Below are 20,188 nucleotides of genomic sequence, written 5' to 3'. Positions count from 1 at the left end.
AAACAGGACAAATATGACATTGACCTGCCTGAAAAACATTTTGATTTCTTCTTCCACATTTAAACAATAGTGCTAGTATATCAAGTTTGTGGCAGGTACGACATGGAAATTGTGCTACAAGTAAATATTAGACCAAAAGACATTATATTAACAGCATTACTATTAGAAAATGACAATTATAAACATTCAGGTGATTCAAACTTTTTCATTAAGATTTCACACCTCAGTCTCAGCTTACAGAGGTTGAAAAAGAATCGGAGTACGTTAAAAGTTTTAAATCGTTTGAAAATAGTAAACGACATTAAACATGAAGCCAAACTGCTGAATTCTATATTTTTTCCTGAACTGACATAAAAAGCTTTAAAAATACCTTCGAAACTGGAATCCACGTAATGGACTCTACCACGGTGCCGGATTTTGTTGTTTTCCAACTGAATACAGTTACTCATTTTGATTTGGTTATTAGACTAACATATTCCGATCTATAAGTTGTTTGCAAAAGATGTTTATTCCCCTTTTTATTGATTAAAGAACATGTTTATTCTAATTCACAACAAACGTGTGAAGAAAGCTTTAACACAGAAATCAATAATGACAAATTTTTTTTTTAAAAATACTGGCCTCCAAATGTATTATTAAAGTAAACTACAAACTTTTCCATATAAAATCTTACATTAAATAGTCTCTCACAGCTATCTTCTTGAAATATGAAAATTTGAAATAAAAAAAAATCAAATGCACTTTCTGATTGCTAGACTCCGTTTTTGGAGTAAAAAAAAAAGAATAAAGACAGAGTAATTGGAGGCACTCTGATAACTTAGTTTCAAATAATTGACGAACTATTATATAAATTTTATAAAGATCACACAGTTACACAGAATGTTCAGAAAACAAATTAATTATGAATACTTTATATTGATCAAAGAACCCCAGAAATTAATATCAAATTAATTTTGTCACACACATATGCATACCTTACATTCGTTCTTTACATCATATAAAGTAGTAACTATGACTACAATAATTGTGAAGCTGATCGAATTCCAAAACCTTTACGTTCATTAATAAATGATGAAAATAATGTCAACCTCAGCACCTGCTTTTGTGCGAGGTGTTGTTTCTTCCAATATAAAAAACATCCCATGATATTTGATGTTTGGCAGGGATTTTGGTAAAAAAAAATATATAATAATTAACGGTAACGTTTTTAAAACTACAACATCATAATCTGTTACCACTTTTCTATGTCGAGAACCCCTAGGATTATGTGCCTGCCTTAAGTCAGAAACGTAATTCTTATTGTCATTTGTCCTTCAGATCAAATTTGTCAAAAGCGATCATGTCAGTACCGTCAACACCAGGATCTATGACAAACACGACCATTATATTTTAAAGTCAATTTCCAACAACAATATAACTACATCACCTGCATATGGGATATACATTTCCCAACTTATTCAGTATTCAAGAGCTGGCAGCTGCTACTCAGACATTGTAAAACGTCACCAGTGTCTGAGCAGTAAATTGATAAACCAGGGTTATGTCAAGAATGTCTCGTCCTTTTTCCACAAAAGTCCATCGGAAGATACCAATATCTTGATAAATATTCCGTATCAACTTCACAAATAGTACATGATGGTCTTGAAATATAGATTCATAGTACTAAAGTTGTTACTGATCATCTTAATAACGTGTAATAGTGTCTTTGTTTGTCTTTGTAAATTGTTAGCTTTTACTGACTTTACTGATGTCCATTTTTGGTAAAATATACTTTTGGCGTGGCTCGGTACTTAAGCATCTCGCTAATGTGTTGTTGTGCTGAGGTCATTGTTTGTATCATTGTCTTTCATTTGTGTGTATGTGCTTGATCTATATGCCATTTTGTATTTTTTGTTGTTGACATATTTGTTAGTTTTATAGAGATTAAGATTATAACAAACTGATGACTGCTGTGTCCCTATTTTTGACATTTTGACCTATTATGTCTGCAGTTTTTTCACACATTGTCAATATAATGGAATTTTATGCGACTGTTATAAAAGTAAGAGCTTTAGCTAGCTATAAAATCAGGTTTAATCCACTATTCTCTACCTAAGCAAAAACTTGTACTAAGTCAGAAATATGACAGTTGTTTTTAATTCATTTGATGTTTTTGAGCTTTTGATTTTGTCATTTGATAAAGGACCATCGGATTTAAATTTTCCTTCGAGTTCAGTATTTTTGTTGTATTATTTTTCCCTTTGTCATATGAACCCTGCCAGAAGGATATATACACGGAACAATCAATCTATTGACAACATGTAATAGACATATCACTTTAAATAACTATGTAGCTAGACTCCAGTCAATGTGAATTTCAAGGCCAACAACACATTTCTTTTATTTTGTTCATCTTTACATGATCCATTCACATTTTGAGTGCTACATCCACATCTTACATGATCCATTCACATTTTAAGTGCTACATCCACATCTTACATGATCCACTCACATTTTGAGTGCTACATCCACATCTTACATGATCCATTCACATTTTGAGTGCTACATCCACATCTTACATGATCCATTCACATTTTGAGTGCTACATCCACATCTTACATGATCCATTCACATTTTGAGTGCTACATCCACATCTTGCAGCAGATTTGATTTCCTCGAATATATTCCTTAAGTGTGCTTGAAATCATATCTTTTTTGCAGATTAATAGTGCGTTCCTGACAAGACTTTCTTTTACAGAGCACTCGTTAATCGTTCACTCCATCATATTAGATTTTAGTCGGTTTATAGAAATGTAAAATAAAAACACATATAAAGTTGTAAAATATCAAATTCCAGCAGCCTTTATACTTTTACTCATCTACAACAAATTTTAAAATCAAAAGAAAAATCAACACTGACAGGTTGATTTTATTAGTTGAATTGGGATTGCATCCAAACTATCAAAAGGTTCAAAACACAATCTCCTTTAATCTCGAAAATGAGACAACAAAATACAGTTACCTATTATAATAAAAACTAGCTGAGAAACTGATCTTATTATTAACACTTAGTCAAATTTATCATAAACTCTTGAATATGAGGGCAGGTCAATTGAGCCCCATCAGATTAACATTAACCACAAGAAATCATTCTATACACCAACTGTAGTTGACCAATTGCTTATACTATTTCAAGATAAATTGACAAATCATTGAAACTTAATGTTAATTATTGAACCATAAACTACAGTTAATATATACTATAACCAGATGCTCCGCAGGGCGCAGCTTTATACGACCGCAGAGGTTGAACCCTGAACGGTTGGGGCAAGTATGGATACAACTTTCAAGCTGGATTCAGCTCTAAATTTGGACTGTGAATAAATAGTTGACACAGCATAGGTTTCTGACACAGAATAAATGTGGTCTAATGAACTTAAAATGTTTGTTTTGCCTTTGAGCAATTCACTATGCTGTTGAATATTAATCCTCTCAAAAAAACTGAAGAAATAGCAATAACTACTCATTTAAATACATCATAAAATATTAAAATGTAAAAAAAGTGCTTGTTATCACTGAATGGTAAAGATTGTTTTAATTTATCAGTTGGTAGTAAAAGTGAATATACATTGTATATTGTATAAAACAATGATTTAAGTTGATTCAACTACTATTCTGGACAAAGAAAAATAACTCCAATCAATTGAAAATTTCTTGCTATTGCACAATATTGTGCAATTAGATATTTCTTGCTATTGCGCAATACTGTGCAATTGAAAATATTTGCTATTGCACAATACTGTGCAATTGAAGATTTCTTGCTATTGCTCAATACTGTGTAATTGAAAATTTTTTGCTATTGCACAATACTGTGCAATTGAAGATTTCTTGCTATTGCTGAATACTCTGCAATTGAAAATTTCTTGCTATTGCACTATACTTAATATAATAATTTTGGATCCTGATTTGGACCAACTTGAAAACTGGGCCCATAATCAAAAATCTAAGTACATGTTTAGATTCAGCATATCAAAGAAGCCCAAGAATTCAATTTTTGTTAAAATCAAGCTAAGTTTAATTTTGGACCCTTTGGACCTTTATGTTGACCAATTTGAAAACGAGACCAAAAATTAAGAATCTACATACACAGTTAGAATCGGCATATCAAAGAACCCCAATTATTCAATTTTTGATGAAATCAAACAAAGTTTAATTTGGACCCCGATTTGGACCAACTTGAAAACTGGGCCAATAATCAAAAATCTAAGTACATTTTTAGATTCGGCATATCAAAGAACCCCAAGGATTCAATTTTTGTCAAAATCAAACAAAGTTTAATTTTGGACCCTTTGGACCTTAATGTAGACCAATTTGAAAACGGGACCAAAAATTAAGAATCTACTTAATATACTTTAAAAATTCCCAACAAAAAAGATTTAACGGCATTTGTTAAATTAATACTAAGAAACAATGAATTTGAATTCAATGGACAATTATACAAACAAATTATAGGAGCGCCTATGGGTGGTATATTTTCTCCTACATGCACAGATTTACATCTGTCTGTACTATTAATTAATATTTTAGATAAGTTCCAATGGAGAGAAAACATCAAATTACACTGTCAATACAGGGATGACGGTTTTATGGTCTTCACAGGCACATTAAAACAGGTTGAAGATTTCTTTAACATAGCGAACAAAATTGACCCTCTACTTAAATTCACATTTGAGGTGTCTAGTTCTAGTATGACCTATTTAGATACCGAAGAGTACAAAGGTGAAAGATTCCATAATAATAACATCCTTGATGTTAAATCACATATTAAAAAAACTGAAACGTATCAATATTTACCAATCACTAGTGCACATCCGAAACACACATTCACAAGTATTACAGTGTGTGAATCTATACGTCATATTAGAAATAATAGTGACACCAATGAGTTAGATAGGCATTTAACTAACTTACAAGATAAGTTAGTTGAAAGAGGATACTGTAAAAATTAAACAGAGAATGGTATTAGAAACGTTAAAAATACCACAAGCAGAAAATCAACCTTATTAAAGGCCGATAGGACAAAGAATGTCCCACTCACTCTCATTACTAAATATAATCCAATGGTAAAAAACCTTAGTAAGGTTATAAGAAAACATTGGAGCAAACTGCGAAAAGACAAACAATGTAGTGAAATCTTCACCCAAGTGCCTATCATAGCGTATAAACGTAACAAAAATATCAAAGAATACCTTGCTAAATCAAGGAAATAGTTGGGAGACTTTTGAAAAGGGACCCATGCTTTAATAGTATAAGCAAAAAATCCCGAAACACTGTTAGTTATTATTTTAATTATAGGCAACAAACTTTCATTATATGAAATTTAAAAAAAAACGGTGTAAAGTCTTGAGATTCATTACGTATGTTGGTTGAAGGAACCGCATTTAATAATAATTTATAACATGTGGCGAAGCCACACCGGAGTCCTTCCCGAGTGTATCAAAGTGATTTTCTCACAGAGATCCATACGTACCCAAGACAAATGCCACCGTTGACAGATTATGTCCTTCTTGATGGCTTAAACACAATAAAAAGTTCAAAATTGAAATACCAGAAACAATAAACACTGTCTTTGACAGTTTAAGTAAAACAGACCACCACACACAGATATTTATATGTGGCTCAGTGTGAGAACAGTTAAAAACGTCTCATGAATTCGAAGAAGTATATGCTAAAATTGAAACTCTCTAAAACAATGGATACTACAAACAAATCTAATGACTACAATGAAGACATACAAAGTGCACAAGAAGAAATGGTTCGACCAAGCTTTAGTGAGTCAACCAGTGATACCAAACCTATTGAACAAAGTCCAACCATTGCCAGGACAGTGGAAGAACTAAGAAGGCTGAGTAATGTTAAGTACAACCTCAATACTATTCAGGAAGGACTAAATTTAGCCAAAGGGGCCCGAGAACAACCACCATACATGAGGATTGAACTTTCGTTCACCCCTAGAATGATGGAACATCCAACAAAGGAAGCAGTAAAAGACGAGATACGCACCATGAACACAGAGTTACGAAGAGTAACATTATGCAAACTTTCTGAGATGATAGCTAAAAACATCTTAGAAGTCTCTAAGGAGCTAGACTTAAGGATGCAGGAGTTAGATGAAGAATTCATGAAAGCTGGACGGTACACAGAGCGGAGAGAGTTCTTTAAATTGTGGAAGAACTGATTGAGGAATACAAAGAAAAACTCCGTCGTTACAAAGAGACAATCAATAGAAAGCCAGCCCAGGGTGCTTACAAACCCAAGGACAAATTTAAAAGAAAGTTCTAAACTGTTTCCGAAAGTGCGACTAGTATACCAACTTTAAGGTTATATTCTTTTCCTTTGATTAGTAATAGCAGGATTAGTCTTTCGATAGTTATCAAAGGTACCAGGATTATAATTTAGTACGCCAGACGCGCGTTTCGTCTACACAAGACTCATCAGTGACGCTCTTATCAAAATATTTATAAAGCCAAACAAGTAAAAAGTTGAAGAGCATTGAGGATCAAAAATTCCAAAAAATTGTGCCAAATACGGCTAAGATAATCTATGCCTGGGATAAAAAAATCCTTAGTTTTTCGAAAATTCAAAGTTTTGTAAACAGGAAATTTATAAAAATGACCACATTATTGATATTCATGTCAACACCGAAGTGTTGACTACTGGGCTGGTGATACCCTCGGGGACGAAACGTCCACCAGCAGTGGCATCGACCCAGTGGTGTTAATAGTTATCAAAGGTACCAGGATTATAATTTAGTACGCCAGACGCGCGTTTCGTCTACACAAGACTCATCAGTGACGCTCTTATCAAAATATTTATAAAGCCAAACAAGTAAAAAGTTGAAGAGCATTGAGGATCAAAAATTCCAAAAAATTGTGCCAAATACGGCTAAGGTAATCTATGCCTGGGATAAAAAAATCCTTAGTTTTTCGAAAATTCAAAGTTTTATAAACAGGAAATTTATAAAAATGACCACATTATTGATATTCATGTCAACACCGAAGTGTTGACTACTGGGCTGGTGATACCCTCGGGGACGAAACGTCCACCAGCAGTGGCATCGACCCAGTGGTGTTAATAGTTATCAAAGGTACCAGGATTATAATTTAGTACGCCAGACGCGCGTTTCGTCTACACAAGACTCATCAGTGACGCTCTTATCAAAATATTTATAAAGCCAAACAAGTAAAAAGTTGAAGAGCATTGAGGATCAAAAATTCCAAAAAATTGTGCCAAATACGGCTAAGGTAATCTATGCCTGGGATAAAAAAATCCTTAGTTTTTCGAAAATTCAAAGTTTTGTAAACAGGAAATTTATAAAAATGACCACATTATTGATATTCATGTCAACACCGAAGTGTTGACTACTGGGCTGGTGATACCCTCGGGGACGAAACGTCCACCAGCAGTGGCATCGACCCAGTGGTGTTAATAGTTATCAAAGGTACCAGGATTATAATTTAGTACGCCAGACGCGCGTTTCGTCTACACAAGACTCATCAGTGACGCTCTTATCAAAATATTTATAAAGCCAAACAAGTAAAAAGTTGAAGAGCATTGAGGATCAAAAATTCCAAAAAATTGTGCCAAATACGGCTAAGGTAATCTATGCCTGGGATAAAAAAAATCCTTAGTTTTTCGAAAATTCAAAGTTTTGTAAACAGGAAATTTATAAAAATGACCACATTATTGATATTCATGTCAACACCGAAGTGTTGACTACTGGGCTGGTGATACCCTCGGGGACGAAACGTCCACCAGCAGTGGCATCGACCCAGTGGTGTTAATAGTTATCAAAGGTACCAGGATTATAATTTAGTACGCCAGACGCGCGTTTCGTCTACACAAGACTCATCAGTGACGCTCTTATCAAAATATTTATAAAGCCAAACAAGTAAAAAGTTGAAGAGCATTGAGGATCAAAAATTCCAAAAAATTGTGCCAAATACGGCTAAGGTAATCTATGCCTGGGATAAAAAAATCCTTAGTTTTTCGAAAATTCAAAGTTTTGTAAACAGGAAATTTATAAAAATGACCACATTATTGATATTCATGTCAACACCGAAGTGTTGACTACTGGGCTGGTGATACCCTCGGGGACGAAACGTCCACCAGCAGTGGCATCGACCCAGTGGTGTTAATAGTTATCAAAGGTACCAGGATTATAATTTAGTACGCCAGACGCGCGTTTCGTCTACACAAGACTCATCAGTGACGCTCTTATCAAAATATTTATAAAGCCAAACAAGTAAAAAGTTGAAGAGCATTGAGGATCAAAAATTCCAAAAAATTGTGCCAAATACGGCTAAGGTAATCTATGCCTGGGATAAAAAAAATCCTTAGTTTTTCGAAAATTCAAAGTTTTGTAAACAGGAAATTTATAAAAATGACCACATTATTGATATTCATGTCAACACCGAAGTGTTGACTACTGGGCTGGTGATACCCTCGGGGACGAAACGTCCACCAGCAGTGGCATCGACCCAGTGGTGTTAATAGTTATCAAAGGTACCAGGATTATAATTTAGTACGCCAGACGCGCGTTTCGTCTACACAAGACTCATCAGTGACGCTCTTATCAAAATATTTATAAAGCCAAACAAGTAAAAAGTTGAAGAGCATTGAGGATCAAAAATTCCAAAAAATTGTGCCAAATACGGCTAAGGTAATCTATGCCTGGGATAAAAAAATCCTTAGTTTTTCGAAAATTCAAAGTTTTGTAAACAGGAAATTTATAAAAATGACCACATTATTGATATTCATGTCAACACCGAAGTGTTGACTACTGGGCTGGTGATACCCTCGGGGACGAAACGTCCACCAGCAGTGGTATACGTGAGTGATACAGTACATTTTACTTAGTTCTAGTGAAAACTTTAATGAATTTTATTTCCAGACTTTAATATCTCTGTCGTGTGCATATATTTTTTTCGCTATGGGATATTATTGTTGCACTGTCTTGGATCTATTAAATCATTATATTACTACTCTGTGTGTTTCTCTTTTTTTCTATTGGTAAGGTGTAATATTTTGCGCATGTCAATTACAGGTAACTCCTCCCTTATCCTTTCTGCCCGACATGTTCTCATTTTCTTGGTGAAAACATGGCGAACAGATCGTATAAAAAATCTGATAAAAAGAAAAAATGCAGAAAACGGGACAAATTGAGGTCCCAAATAAAAAACAAAAAAGCGACTCGAGCTGAGTCTTATAGAAAATTCGTTCTGAACTTGTCAACAAAGTCATTGACGAAAAATGAACTCCTCCTATTAGGAAAGGGAATGAAATTTATTCCTAATCCAAAACATAATTATCTACGAAAACAAATATTAATGGATTTTAATGAGCTAGCTAGAAAAATGAGATGTAAATTCCATTACTCTGGAAAAAACAACAAGAAACATATTCATCCATTATATTTGCAATCTGGACATATACCACCCAGGGGAAATATTGCCCTAGAAAATTACTTAATTGACACAAAACTAGATATATCAAAACTGGAGGTTAAACAATTTAGAGACAATTTGTCAAAACTTGAACGTAAAGCTCTAACAGAACTAAAACATAATGACAACATTTATATATCTAAAGCCGATAAAAATAACACAACAGTAGTCGTTAATAAGATCGATTACATCAAAGCAGGAACAAGTCACCTTAACGGTAATCATTACTTGAAAATAAATGAACCAACTACTAACGTTGTTGTCAAATCTATAAAGAATATTGTTGAAGATCTATATAGGAAAAAAGAAATAGATTCACAAACTTATAATTTCTTGAAGAATAATAACGAATCAAAACACAGACACATGTACCTTCTTCCAAAAATTCATAAAATTAATCTAGAAATAATTAATGAGGCATTTCGAACTGGTCAAATAGTTGGAAACATAAACATTCCTTACCGACCAATCATCAATAAGTGTAACTCTCCCACGAGACGCATTGAAAGATTACTGGATCTAATCTTAAAACCATTACTGAAGAGGCATAACTTTTACATTCAAGATACAAAAGACTTTATTAATAGAATAGAGTCACATGAGGTCAGGAAAGATTGCATTCTTATTGCCTATGATGTAACGTCTATGTACACAAATATGAACATTGATAACTTAGAAGAAACTGTTATCAATGCATTAGAGTCAATTGACACACAAGAATATACTTTAAAAATTCCCAACAAAAAAGATTTAACGGCATTTGTTAAATTAATACTAAGAAACAATGAATTTGAATTCAATGGACAATTATACAAACAAATTATAGTAGCGCCTATGGGTGGTATATTTTCTCCTACATGCACAGATTTACATCTGTCTGTACTATTAATTAATATTTTAGATAAGTTCCAATGGAGAGAAAACATCAAATTACACTGTCAATACAGGGATGACGGTTTTATGGTCTTCACAGGCACATTAAAACAGGTTGAAGATTTCTTAAACATAGCGAACAAAATTGACCCTCTACTTAAATTCACATTTGAGGTGTCTAATTCTAGTATGACCTATTTAGATACCGAAGTGTACAAAGGTGAAAGATTCCATAATAATAACATCCTTGATGTTAAATCACATATTAAAAAAACTGAAACGTATCAATATTTACCAATCATTAGTGCACATCCGAAACACACATTCACAAGTATTACAGTGTGTGAATCTATACGTCATATTAGAAATAACAGTGACACCAATGAGTTAGATAGACATTTAACTAACTTACAAGATAAGTTAGTTGAAAGAGGATACTGTAAAAATAAAACAGAGAATGTTATTAGAAACGTTAAAAATACCACAAGCAGAAAATCAACCTTATTAAAGGCCGATAGGACAAAGAATGTCCCACTCACTCTCATTACTAAATATAATCCAATGGTAAAAAACCTTAGTAAGGTTATAAGAAAACATTGGAGCAAACTGCAAAAAGACAAACAATGTAGTGAAATCTTCACCCAAGTGCCTATCATAGCGTATAAACGTAACAAAAATATCAAAGAATACCTTGCTAAATCAAGGAAATAGTTGGGAGACTTTTGAAAAGGGACCCATGCTTTAATAGTATAAGCAAAAAATCCCGAAACACTGTTAGTTATTATTTTAATTATAGGCAACAAACTTTCATTATATGAAATTTAAAAAAAAAAACAGTGTAAAGTCTTGAGATTCATTACGTATGTTGGTTGAAGGAACCGCATTTAATAATAACCAATTTGAAAACGGGACCAAAAATTAAGAATCTACATACACAGTTAGATTCGGCATATCAAAGAACCCCAATTATTCAATTTTTGATGAAATCAAACAAAGTTCAATTTTGGACCCTTTGGGCCCCTTATTCCTAAACTGTTGGGACCAAAACTCCCAAAATCAAACCCAACCTTTCTTTTATGGTCATAAACCTTGTGTTTAAATTTCATAGATTTCTATTTACTTATACTTAAGTTATGGTGCGAAAACCAAGAATAATGCTTATTTGGGCCCCTTTTTGGCCCCTAATTCCTAAACTGTTAGGACCTCAACTCCCAAAATCAATCCCAATTTTCCTTTTGTGGTCATAAACCTTGTGTTTAAATTTCACTTATTTCTATTTACTTATACTAAAGTTATTGTGCGAAAACCAAGAATAATGCTTATTTGGGCCCTTTTTTGGCCCCTAATTCCTAAACTGTTTAAACTAAAACTCCCAAAATCAATCCCAACCTTCCTTTTGTGGTCATAAACCTTGTGTCAAAATTTCATAGATTTCTATTCACTTAAACTAAAGTTATAGTGCGAAAACCAAGAAAATGCTTATTTGGGCCCTTTTTGGCCCCTAATTCCTAAAATGTTGGGACCAAAACTCCCAAAATCAATCCCAACCTTCCTTTTGTGGTCATAAACCTTGTGTCAAAATTTCATCAATTTCTATTTTTTTTTACTAAAGTTAGAGTGCGAAAACTAAAAGTATTCGGACGACGACGACGACGCAAGACGACGTAAGACGACGACGACGTAAGACGACGACGCCAACGTGATAGCAATATACGACGAAAAATTAAAATTTTTGCGGTCGTATAATGAAACTATACACCAAATATAGTTGTCCTATCACTCATAATGAAATCAATCAGTTGATGCAAAAAAATTTTGTTATCAAGTCATTAAACCATGAATATAAGCTCTATAACAATAGGTATATGCCACATCCAACCAAAAAACTTCTGTTTTTAAATATATGCCAGACACCTCATCAACCTTCAGAATTATAAAGCTTATTCAAAAGCTTTTGCCATGAGAATGCAGTCAGATAACCATCCCTATGTCTTGCATTCTGCTACATTCCATACACAAGTACTGGTATAACAAAAAAAAATAGTTAGCTTTTTTAATAAAAGTGGCTTTATCAAATAAATCAGTAAAAATACATCAATAAATATCACAAGTTAGTAATCATGTATATAAATTATGTAAACATTTATAAATACAACCTATATAATATACTTCAATTAAGCAAAACTTGTACATCCAGAATCTAGTTATAACAATAAATGACACACTATACTTATGCTTAGTTTACATTAATGATATATTGGTTCTTTAAAGTAATTCACAAATGAAAAGCAACTCCTCCTGGATAACAAAGTAAATTTTACATTAAACATTGAACAACATGTGTCTCCAATAAGAGAGAAAGTGTTTTTTTTTATATCTATTTGTTCATATACTCTTTTGCAAAGGCTAAACAGGAACGTAGGTGGCATCAATGCCACTAAATCACATTCAATTAAAATATGTCTTAGCAATCATTTTCTAGAGTTTCAAAAGATGTTGGAGTCAAGTGACAGCCATATATGAAAACATCAAACAAATCAATGTATTTCCTATTGTCTTGTGTTATTGCCAATTAAAACAAAATGTGATATTTAAAAAACTTTTTAAACCCACAATTATTTAAGAAAAAAATGTATGTTGGCATTGTTTTGTTGCAATGTTCCTGTTATTCCTAAGGCTTTGATTTCCATTTATAGTTGATGTCTTTTCCTGGGTTTTAGTTTGTAACCTGGATTTGTTTTCTCAGAATTGATTATGTTTGTAAGCCGCTATACTGCTGTTGCCTTATCTGAGTTATCTAACTTGTCCAGTAACTTCTCACAAAAAGATGAAAACGTGATTTCATTACTGCCCACTATGACACCCAATCAGAAGTAAACTAGGATCTTTATGAATGGTTTAAAATTCAAAATCATGACATTTTTTTTTTATATATACATGTATTCTTAAATTCTGTCTATTTTTGTTCTTACCTGAACTTGTAAATCATTAAAAAGAATCCATTCTCACAGTTATATCTGTTTAAGTTGATCAAGTAGTGACATTTACTGCTAACGTTTCATTTAATATGGTTTTGTACAAAATGTAAATGTAACAAAGCATCAAATATTCTAAAATATACAACAAAATAATAATACCTCCTTTTTGAGTACCTTTTACATATTTATCATATGGCACTTTTATAATTGATTTTACAAAATACAAAAATGAATCTTGCTATATCAAAATTTCCATTTATATCTTCTGTTATAAACTATTATCTAACAATTGTCATGGCAGATAATAACGGTGTCTTCCTCGAATGCCAACATTTTATATGTTACCTATTCCTTGAATGCCAACAAAAATATTTCAATAGATGTTTATATAATAACAATAGGTGTTTTTATAACTATTCAAATGTTTTTATAATTTATTTAACTGTTAAAAATAATTAGTGAACCTGATAAAATTGCAACATTTGATAAAAAAAATAGTAGAATTTTGGTTAAAATTATTATGAATTTTAAAGTAATCAAATAAATTCTAAAAAAATTATTACTTTTTTTTGTTAAAGAAAGATAATCATGCGAATGGAAATGTTTTTATTAACAAAAGATATATAAGAAATACTGAAGAAATTTTAGTTAGATACAATTACTTCAAACTAAAAAAGGTATATTAGAGATTTGTTTAATTTCACATCATTTTAACGTTTTATTAGTTAATGTGAACCGAATGAAATTTTCAATTAAACAATTAATAAAATTAAAAAATCATAAAAAATAATTAAAAAAATTTGATGACTTCCAAGCTGGAAACTGTGCGAGTATGAGCACAGCCCAAGCTGACACCGAGTGAGCACATGTCCAAGCCAATAATGTGCACATAAAAGGGGAGGATAGGCAATTCAGGTCATTCATTTTTTAATTATGGCTAATGCACAGTTAAATATACAGTTTGTTGAGAATCGTCTTGGCAAAGAAAACTTGGTCTACAATAACTAAAAGTACAGAGTAAAGACTAAACGGGGAGACAGATGCTACTGGAGATGTGTAAAGTCTGACTGCACAGCTACCATTAACACACTCAACAGAATACCAGTTGCCATCAGAGATCTACATAATCATCCTTCAGATCCAGTTCAACTCAATGTTGATCAAGTACTCAAAAGAATGAAAGAAAGATGTCTTGTTGAAAGCACTCCAGTACCAACAATATATGAAGACGAATTAGTCAAACTACGCAACAGAGACTGGGACAACGACTCTGAAAGACTAGTCCAGAGTATGCCCACCTTTACAACATGCAAGACATCACTCTATCCCCAGCGCAGTAAGACGATACCTCAACTACCAAATTCAAGACAGGAGATCAACTTAGAGGGTAAATGGAGAGAGACGACAACTGGTGATAACTTCCTACTCATTGATGATGGAGACCAAGACCGTATCTTGATATTCAGCACCCACTTCAACTTGAGCCACTTGACAGCAGCTTCTACTCTGTATGGTGATGGCACCTTTTACAGTTGTCCTTCTACTTTTTACCAGTTATACTCCCTACACAGCTTTGTAGATGGGGCTATGTATCCACTCGTCTTTGCTTTACTACCAGGGAAAGACCAGGTAACCTACAACCGTTTCTTCCAACTACTCAAAGATTACTGTCAAAACAACCAACTGCAACTTCAACCAGAGACTATAGTACTAGACTACGAGACAGCAGCACACAATGCAGCATCTACAGTGTTTCCTGGCATCACCAAGAAAGGTTGTTTTTTCCACTACACCAAGTGTATCTGGCGCAAAACTCAAGAGTGTGGCCTGCAAGTCCCATATTCGAACAACGAGGACATCCACAGACTGGTGAGACGAGCAGCAGTTCTTCCAATGGTACCAACTGATGAGGTGGAGGACGTCTGGTTTCAGTCTCTCCAAGACTTAGAGAATATAGATACTGACATCAATACCGCAAGATTTACAGACTACGTGACCGAGTACTGGGTAGAAGGCAACCGTCACCTGTGGAACCATTACAACACTGTAGGACCCAGAACAACCAACAACTTAGAGGGGTGGCACTCAAAGATCAAGAAAATCGTCCAGACTCCACACCCAAATATCTACAAGTTGATCGAGCTGTTACAACGCCAAGAAGCTGCTTCAAGATGTCAAATGCTGCAGTACGCCGCCGGTGGTAAACGAATTAACAGAAAAAGAAAATACAGAGAAATTGAGACCAGTCTCGGTAACCTGAAACAGCGACACGCCAACAGAGAGATGACAACTGTACAGTTTGCAGACTCAGCATCGTATCTTTTACACTTGTAATAGACTATAAATGTGAAAAGTGCTTGTTTAAACTATTCAACAATTGTTATCAGATCAAATATGTAGTGCTCTTTGTCAATTTGCTAAATGTTTGCTTATGTTATTTGTATTGTTTTCTGTGTGCACTGTGCACAAATAAATAATATATGATTCAAAATAGATTTATTTCTCTTCTTTGTATGCTATGAAAAAAAATATCTTCCACAACACAGTTTCAAGATAATCCGTTACAAAGGGTAACAATAATTCTGATAGATGTGACTAAGCAATATCTTATGAATCACTTACAAAAAAAAGATTTACTATAATAACCAACAATTATCCTGAACAACTGAACAAAATAACACAATGTAATCCAATACGAGCTACAAAATAAAAAAAAAAAACTATCAATTAATATGGGAGGATATTACAGCACACACAACTATGAAAATATAGAAAAAAAGCCACATCAAAGTTGAAAGACTCTATTTATTTTAAGAAAATCCATACTGTTCGAGCAGTAACAGCAAAAAATGACTTTCAACAACTTGACAAATATGAATTGGATTGAGCTACCTGTAATTTACCTATCATGTTTAATTAGTATGATTGTTTTGATAAGCATGCACTTTTGTTGTGATAGCTACTTGCACCTATTCCTCGAACGCCAACATAATTTTACAGGTAAATTGTCGGTAGATCAAAGGATGTTGGCATTCAAGGAATAAACCATAATAACAAAACAGTTGCATTTCTTAAAAAAAAAATATAATGATTTTAAAAAAGTTGCAGATGCTTCCTGAAATATTTGTGAAACATAACTTTCAAATAATAATTATACAAAGTTATGCACAGACATACATATTTGTTGATTGCAAGTTCTCACTATATAAATCATTAAAAAAAAAATGTAATTGCAGTAGTTTAATTGTGTGCAGTCTGTTCTAGCACCTATAAATTCACGTATTTGTTTAGTTTTCAAGTCTTTCAATTGTTCCAGCTTGACCATCCAAACGAACATCATCTCCTAAAAAAAAGACGATCACAGATTTATATATAACTATCATCGGGATACTGTATCACAAACCAGGTTGATTTATATTTTAATTTAGGTAAAAATATAACCACATCAAATTTTGATTTTTTTTTTTATATAAATTCCTGATTATTTGTATAGTTCTAAATGTTCCTTTTGAATTAAGTCAGTTTTGTTATTTTGAAAGGGTTCAGTGTTTAAAAAAAATTACAACAAAAACAACAACAACACCAACAAATAATTTATTAGAGTCTCAACTCTTTAAAACATTTGATATAAAACACAATATAATATTAACAGATCAATTTATAAATAAGCCACTCTAAAAAGAGTTATGAGAGACTCTAAAACACCCATTAAAATACAAACAAATTGTATTGATTGGTTTTCAATTCTCAAAAGGGTTTAGCAACAATTCAAACTACATGTAAAACAATGATTTACATATTTAAAGCTATGACATGAAATCAAATATTGATTTCAAAATCAATCACAAAATTTTGTTATTTGACTTATTAATTGTACAGTCACAATAAAACTAGATTAAATAAAATAAATAACTGTATAGAATTACCTGATTGGAACATATTAGTTGCATTAGGTACATTTACTATGCATGGTAAACCAAATTCGCGGGCTACAACTGCTCCTAGAAGTAGATAATTACATTGAAATGTAGTTATTACCTGGGATTACATATTTAACTAGCAATACCAACTGTGAATCCTTAATTTTAATTTTAATATATAAATGTGTATCTTCTATAGCAATTGATCATAATGCAAGGTTAGGTTATAACTACTTTACTAGAATTAAACATATGTATCCCTTTCATTAATAGAAGTTATTTCACTTAACAGCTGGTATTAACATCGTGTCATTTGTTTTTTTTTACAGAAAACTAACCATGTGACACAAGTCCACCAATTTCTGTTACCAGTCCTGAGATAAGTGGGAAATATGGGGACCAACCAATGTCTGTATATAACACTATCAGTATATCACCAGCCTGTAAAGCAAAAAGTCTGAAAATTGATTATGATGATTAAAACTTTACCCCATAGCTTTTGCTAATCTGATTTTATAAAAGATAGTTTGTCATCATTAACAAGGCAAACATATCTTAAACGTTTTTCAAAAAGCGTAGAAACTCCATAAGTCCAGAGAGTCTTAAAGATGCATAGTTTCAAGGAATAAATTTAGATGGAGCAAAATTCAGGACATGTTTTAGATGTAGCATAATTCCAAAATTCATTTTAGATGACTTTAAAGCTAAAGTAAATTGAATGCACTTTATAATTAAAAAGAAATTCAAAGATTTATGGCATATGCATTAGACAATATATACATAACACATAGCTGACAGGGTGATAGAGCAGATTGTTACCCTGAGAAAACATTGTCGACCGCGGCGATCAAAATATGGCATTTTAACGTGAAGTATAATAATAAAAGTTATTTCTGATGGTTAAATTCCAACACGGTCACAATATGGCAAAGTGTCAAATTTAATGGTGAATAACCATACCTAACAAAGTGTTTCCTGTAACAAAAGAAGGAGATGTGGTATTATTGAATATTGTAACAATCCTCATAGTGTTTCTATTGTAACAATCCTCATAGTGTTTCCCATTATAATATTGTAACAATCCTCATAGTGTTTCCCATTATAATATTGTAACAATCCTCATAGTGTTTCTATTGTAACAATCCTCATAGTGTTCCCATTATAATATTGTAACAATCCTCATAGTGTTTCCCATTATAATATTGTAACAATCCTCATAGTGTTTCTATTGTAACAATCCTCATAGTGTTCCCATTATTATATTGTAACAATCCTCATAGTGTTTCCCATTATAATATTGTAACAATCCTCATAGTGTTCCCATTATAATATTGTAACAATCCTCATAGTGTTCCCATTATAATATTGTAACAATCCTCATAGTGTTTCCCATTATAATATTGTAACAATCCTCATAGTGTTCCCATTATAATATTGTAACAATCCTCATAGTGTTTCCCATTATAATATTTTATCATATGTTTAGTAGTAAATACAGTAGTTTTGCATATTTGATAAATACTTTGATGCGCACCCTTTATCACACCCCTACCCTTTATTGCATACCCTTTATCACACCCCCTACTTTTTTTTTTTTTTTTTTTTTTTTTTACATAAAGTCAGTTTTGTTTTTTTTTTTTGCTTAAGAAAAAATTTCCTCAAAATAGGTCAATTTTTTGAATGACATCATTGTTTGGTATGTGACGTCACGAACGTCAAGTTTTCATATTGTATGCGACGTCACGAACGTCAGGTTTTCATATTTTTTGGCACACTAAATGCAACTATAAAAAATACAAAACACACAAATAAATACAATAATAAACAAAATATTTTTAAAACAACAGCACGCAAATTGTAAGGTAACCCAGATGCTTCGGAAATGTAATTGAGCAGTTCTTTTAAGGCCTTTGAAACAAGACAAAAGTAGAACTGAAGGTAACCCAGTGCTATGGATCAGAAAAGTTCATATAATATAACTCTTCTGTTGAAATATATGATAAAGCGTATAATACATGGCAAAATCCGTATCACATGCCGTATCACCCTCGACCAATATCTGCCCAAGGCCCTTTATCTCGTGATGATACGACATATGATACGTATTTTGTCATGTATTGTTCTCTATGTAAAAATCCTCATAGTGTTTCCCATTATAATATTGTAACAATCCTCATAGTGTTTCCCATTATAATATTGTAACAATCCTCATAGTGTTTCCCATTATAATATTGGAATTAGACTACTGTAAATTCACAAATTATTGACAGGTTTTTATTATTGCGAAAAATGCGGCGAGTTGTAAACACATTAATTTGAACTTGCATTTTGAAATATTTTATATAAACTAAACAGGATTTTTCTCAAAATCGTAAAAATTAGAATCGCATTTAAGTCTAAAATGACAAAATCACAATAATAAATGCACGCAATGATTTCTGAATTTACAGTATTTAGTAGTAGCCTGACTATACCTGGATGTCGTCAGCTTCAGGAAGACTTTTCACAACTCTACACACACCAGTGATTACACCATGACATACAGGCATACCTACATAGAAATAATTATTTGAAATATTATTTGTAATTTAAAATAAAAATGTTCATATTCAATATAAAATCTAGACAATCTACACAAGAAAAAGTTAAAAAAAAAAATAAAAAATAAATAAATAAAAGAATGTTTCTATGACACAGAGATAGAAATGTTGATGTCCCTTCAATGTCTTTCACAATGAGAGGTACAGCAAAATAAGCCATCTAAATACCATTATTTCATTATAACATATTGAAAAAAATATCCACCAAGTTTAATTATCAAACATTTCTCAGTATTTATAGGTAGAAGTAGTCTCCATTTTGACTTTTCTCGAGGACTCATTTCTTATAAAATTTTTCCTTAAATGCTATTTCTACATTTAGTAAAACTTCA

The 20,188-nt window shown here is 32.4% G+C and overlaps 2 protein-coding genes across 5 annotated transcripts in view; one reads left to right on the top strand and one right to left on the bottom strand.

Moving 5' to 3' along the window:
- Positions 1-12,397: 12,397 nt before the first annotated feature.
- LOC143065149 (rifampicin phosphotransferase-like) overlaps positions 12,398-20,188 on the bottom strand; it is a 63,193-nt gene continuing 55,402 nt past the window's right edge. For all 4 annotated transcript variants that reach the window (XM_076238531.1, XM_076238532.1, XM_076238529.1 and 1 more), the window contains 4 exons: positions 19,731-19,807; positions 17,595-17,697; positions 17,263-17,337; positions 12,398-16,679 (listed from right to left, as the gene is read on the bottom strand). In XM_076238531.1, coding sequence (XP_076094646.1) covers positions 16,624-16,679; positions 17,263-17,337; positions 17,595-17,697; positions 19,731-19,807 — 311 coding nt within the window. In that variant the 3' untranslated portion in view covers positions 12,398-16,623. The remainder of the gene's footprint in view (positions 16,680-17,262; positions 17,338-17,594; positions 17,698-19,730; positions 19,808-20,188) is intronic.
- Positions 14,068-15,805, top strand: LOC143065150 (uncharacterized). The gene has a single exon (XM_076238535.1). The coding sequence runs from the start codon at positions 14,513-14,515 to the stop codon at positions 15,668-15,670; it is 1,158 nt and encodes a 385-aa protein (XP_076094650.1). The 5' UTR covers positions 14,068-14,512; the 3' UTR covers positions 15,671-15,805.

Source organism: Mytilus galloprovincialis, chromosome 2, assembly GCF_965363235.1.
Source record: "Mytilus galloprovincialis chromosome 2, xbMytGall1.hap1.1, whole genome shotgun sequence".
NCBI lineage: Eukaryota > Metazoa > Mollusca > Bivalvia > Mytilida > Mytilidae > Mytilus > Mytilus galloprovincialis.
The sequence above is the reverse complement of the archived record's forward strand: the minus strand, read 5'-3'. Positions and strand labels throughout refer to the sequence as shown.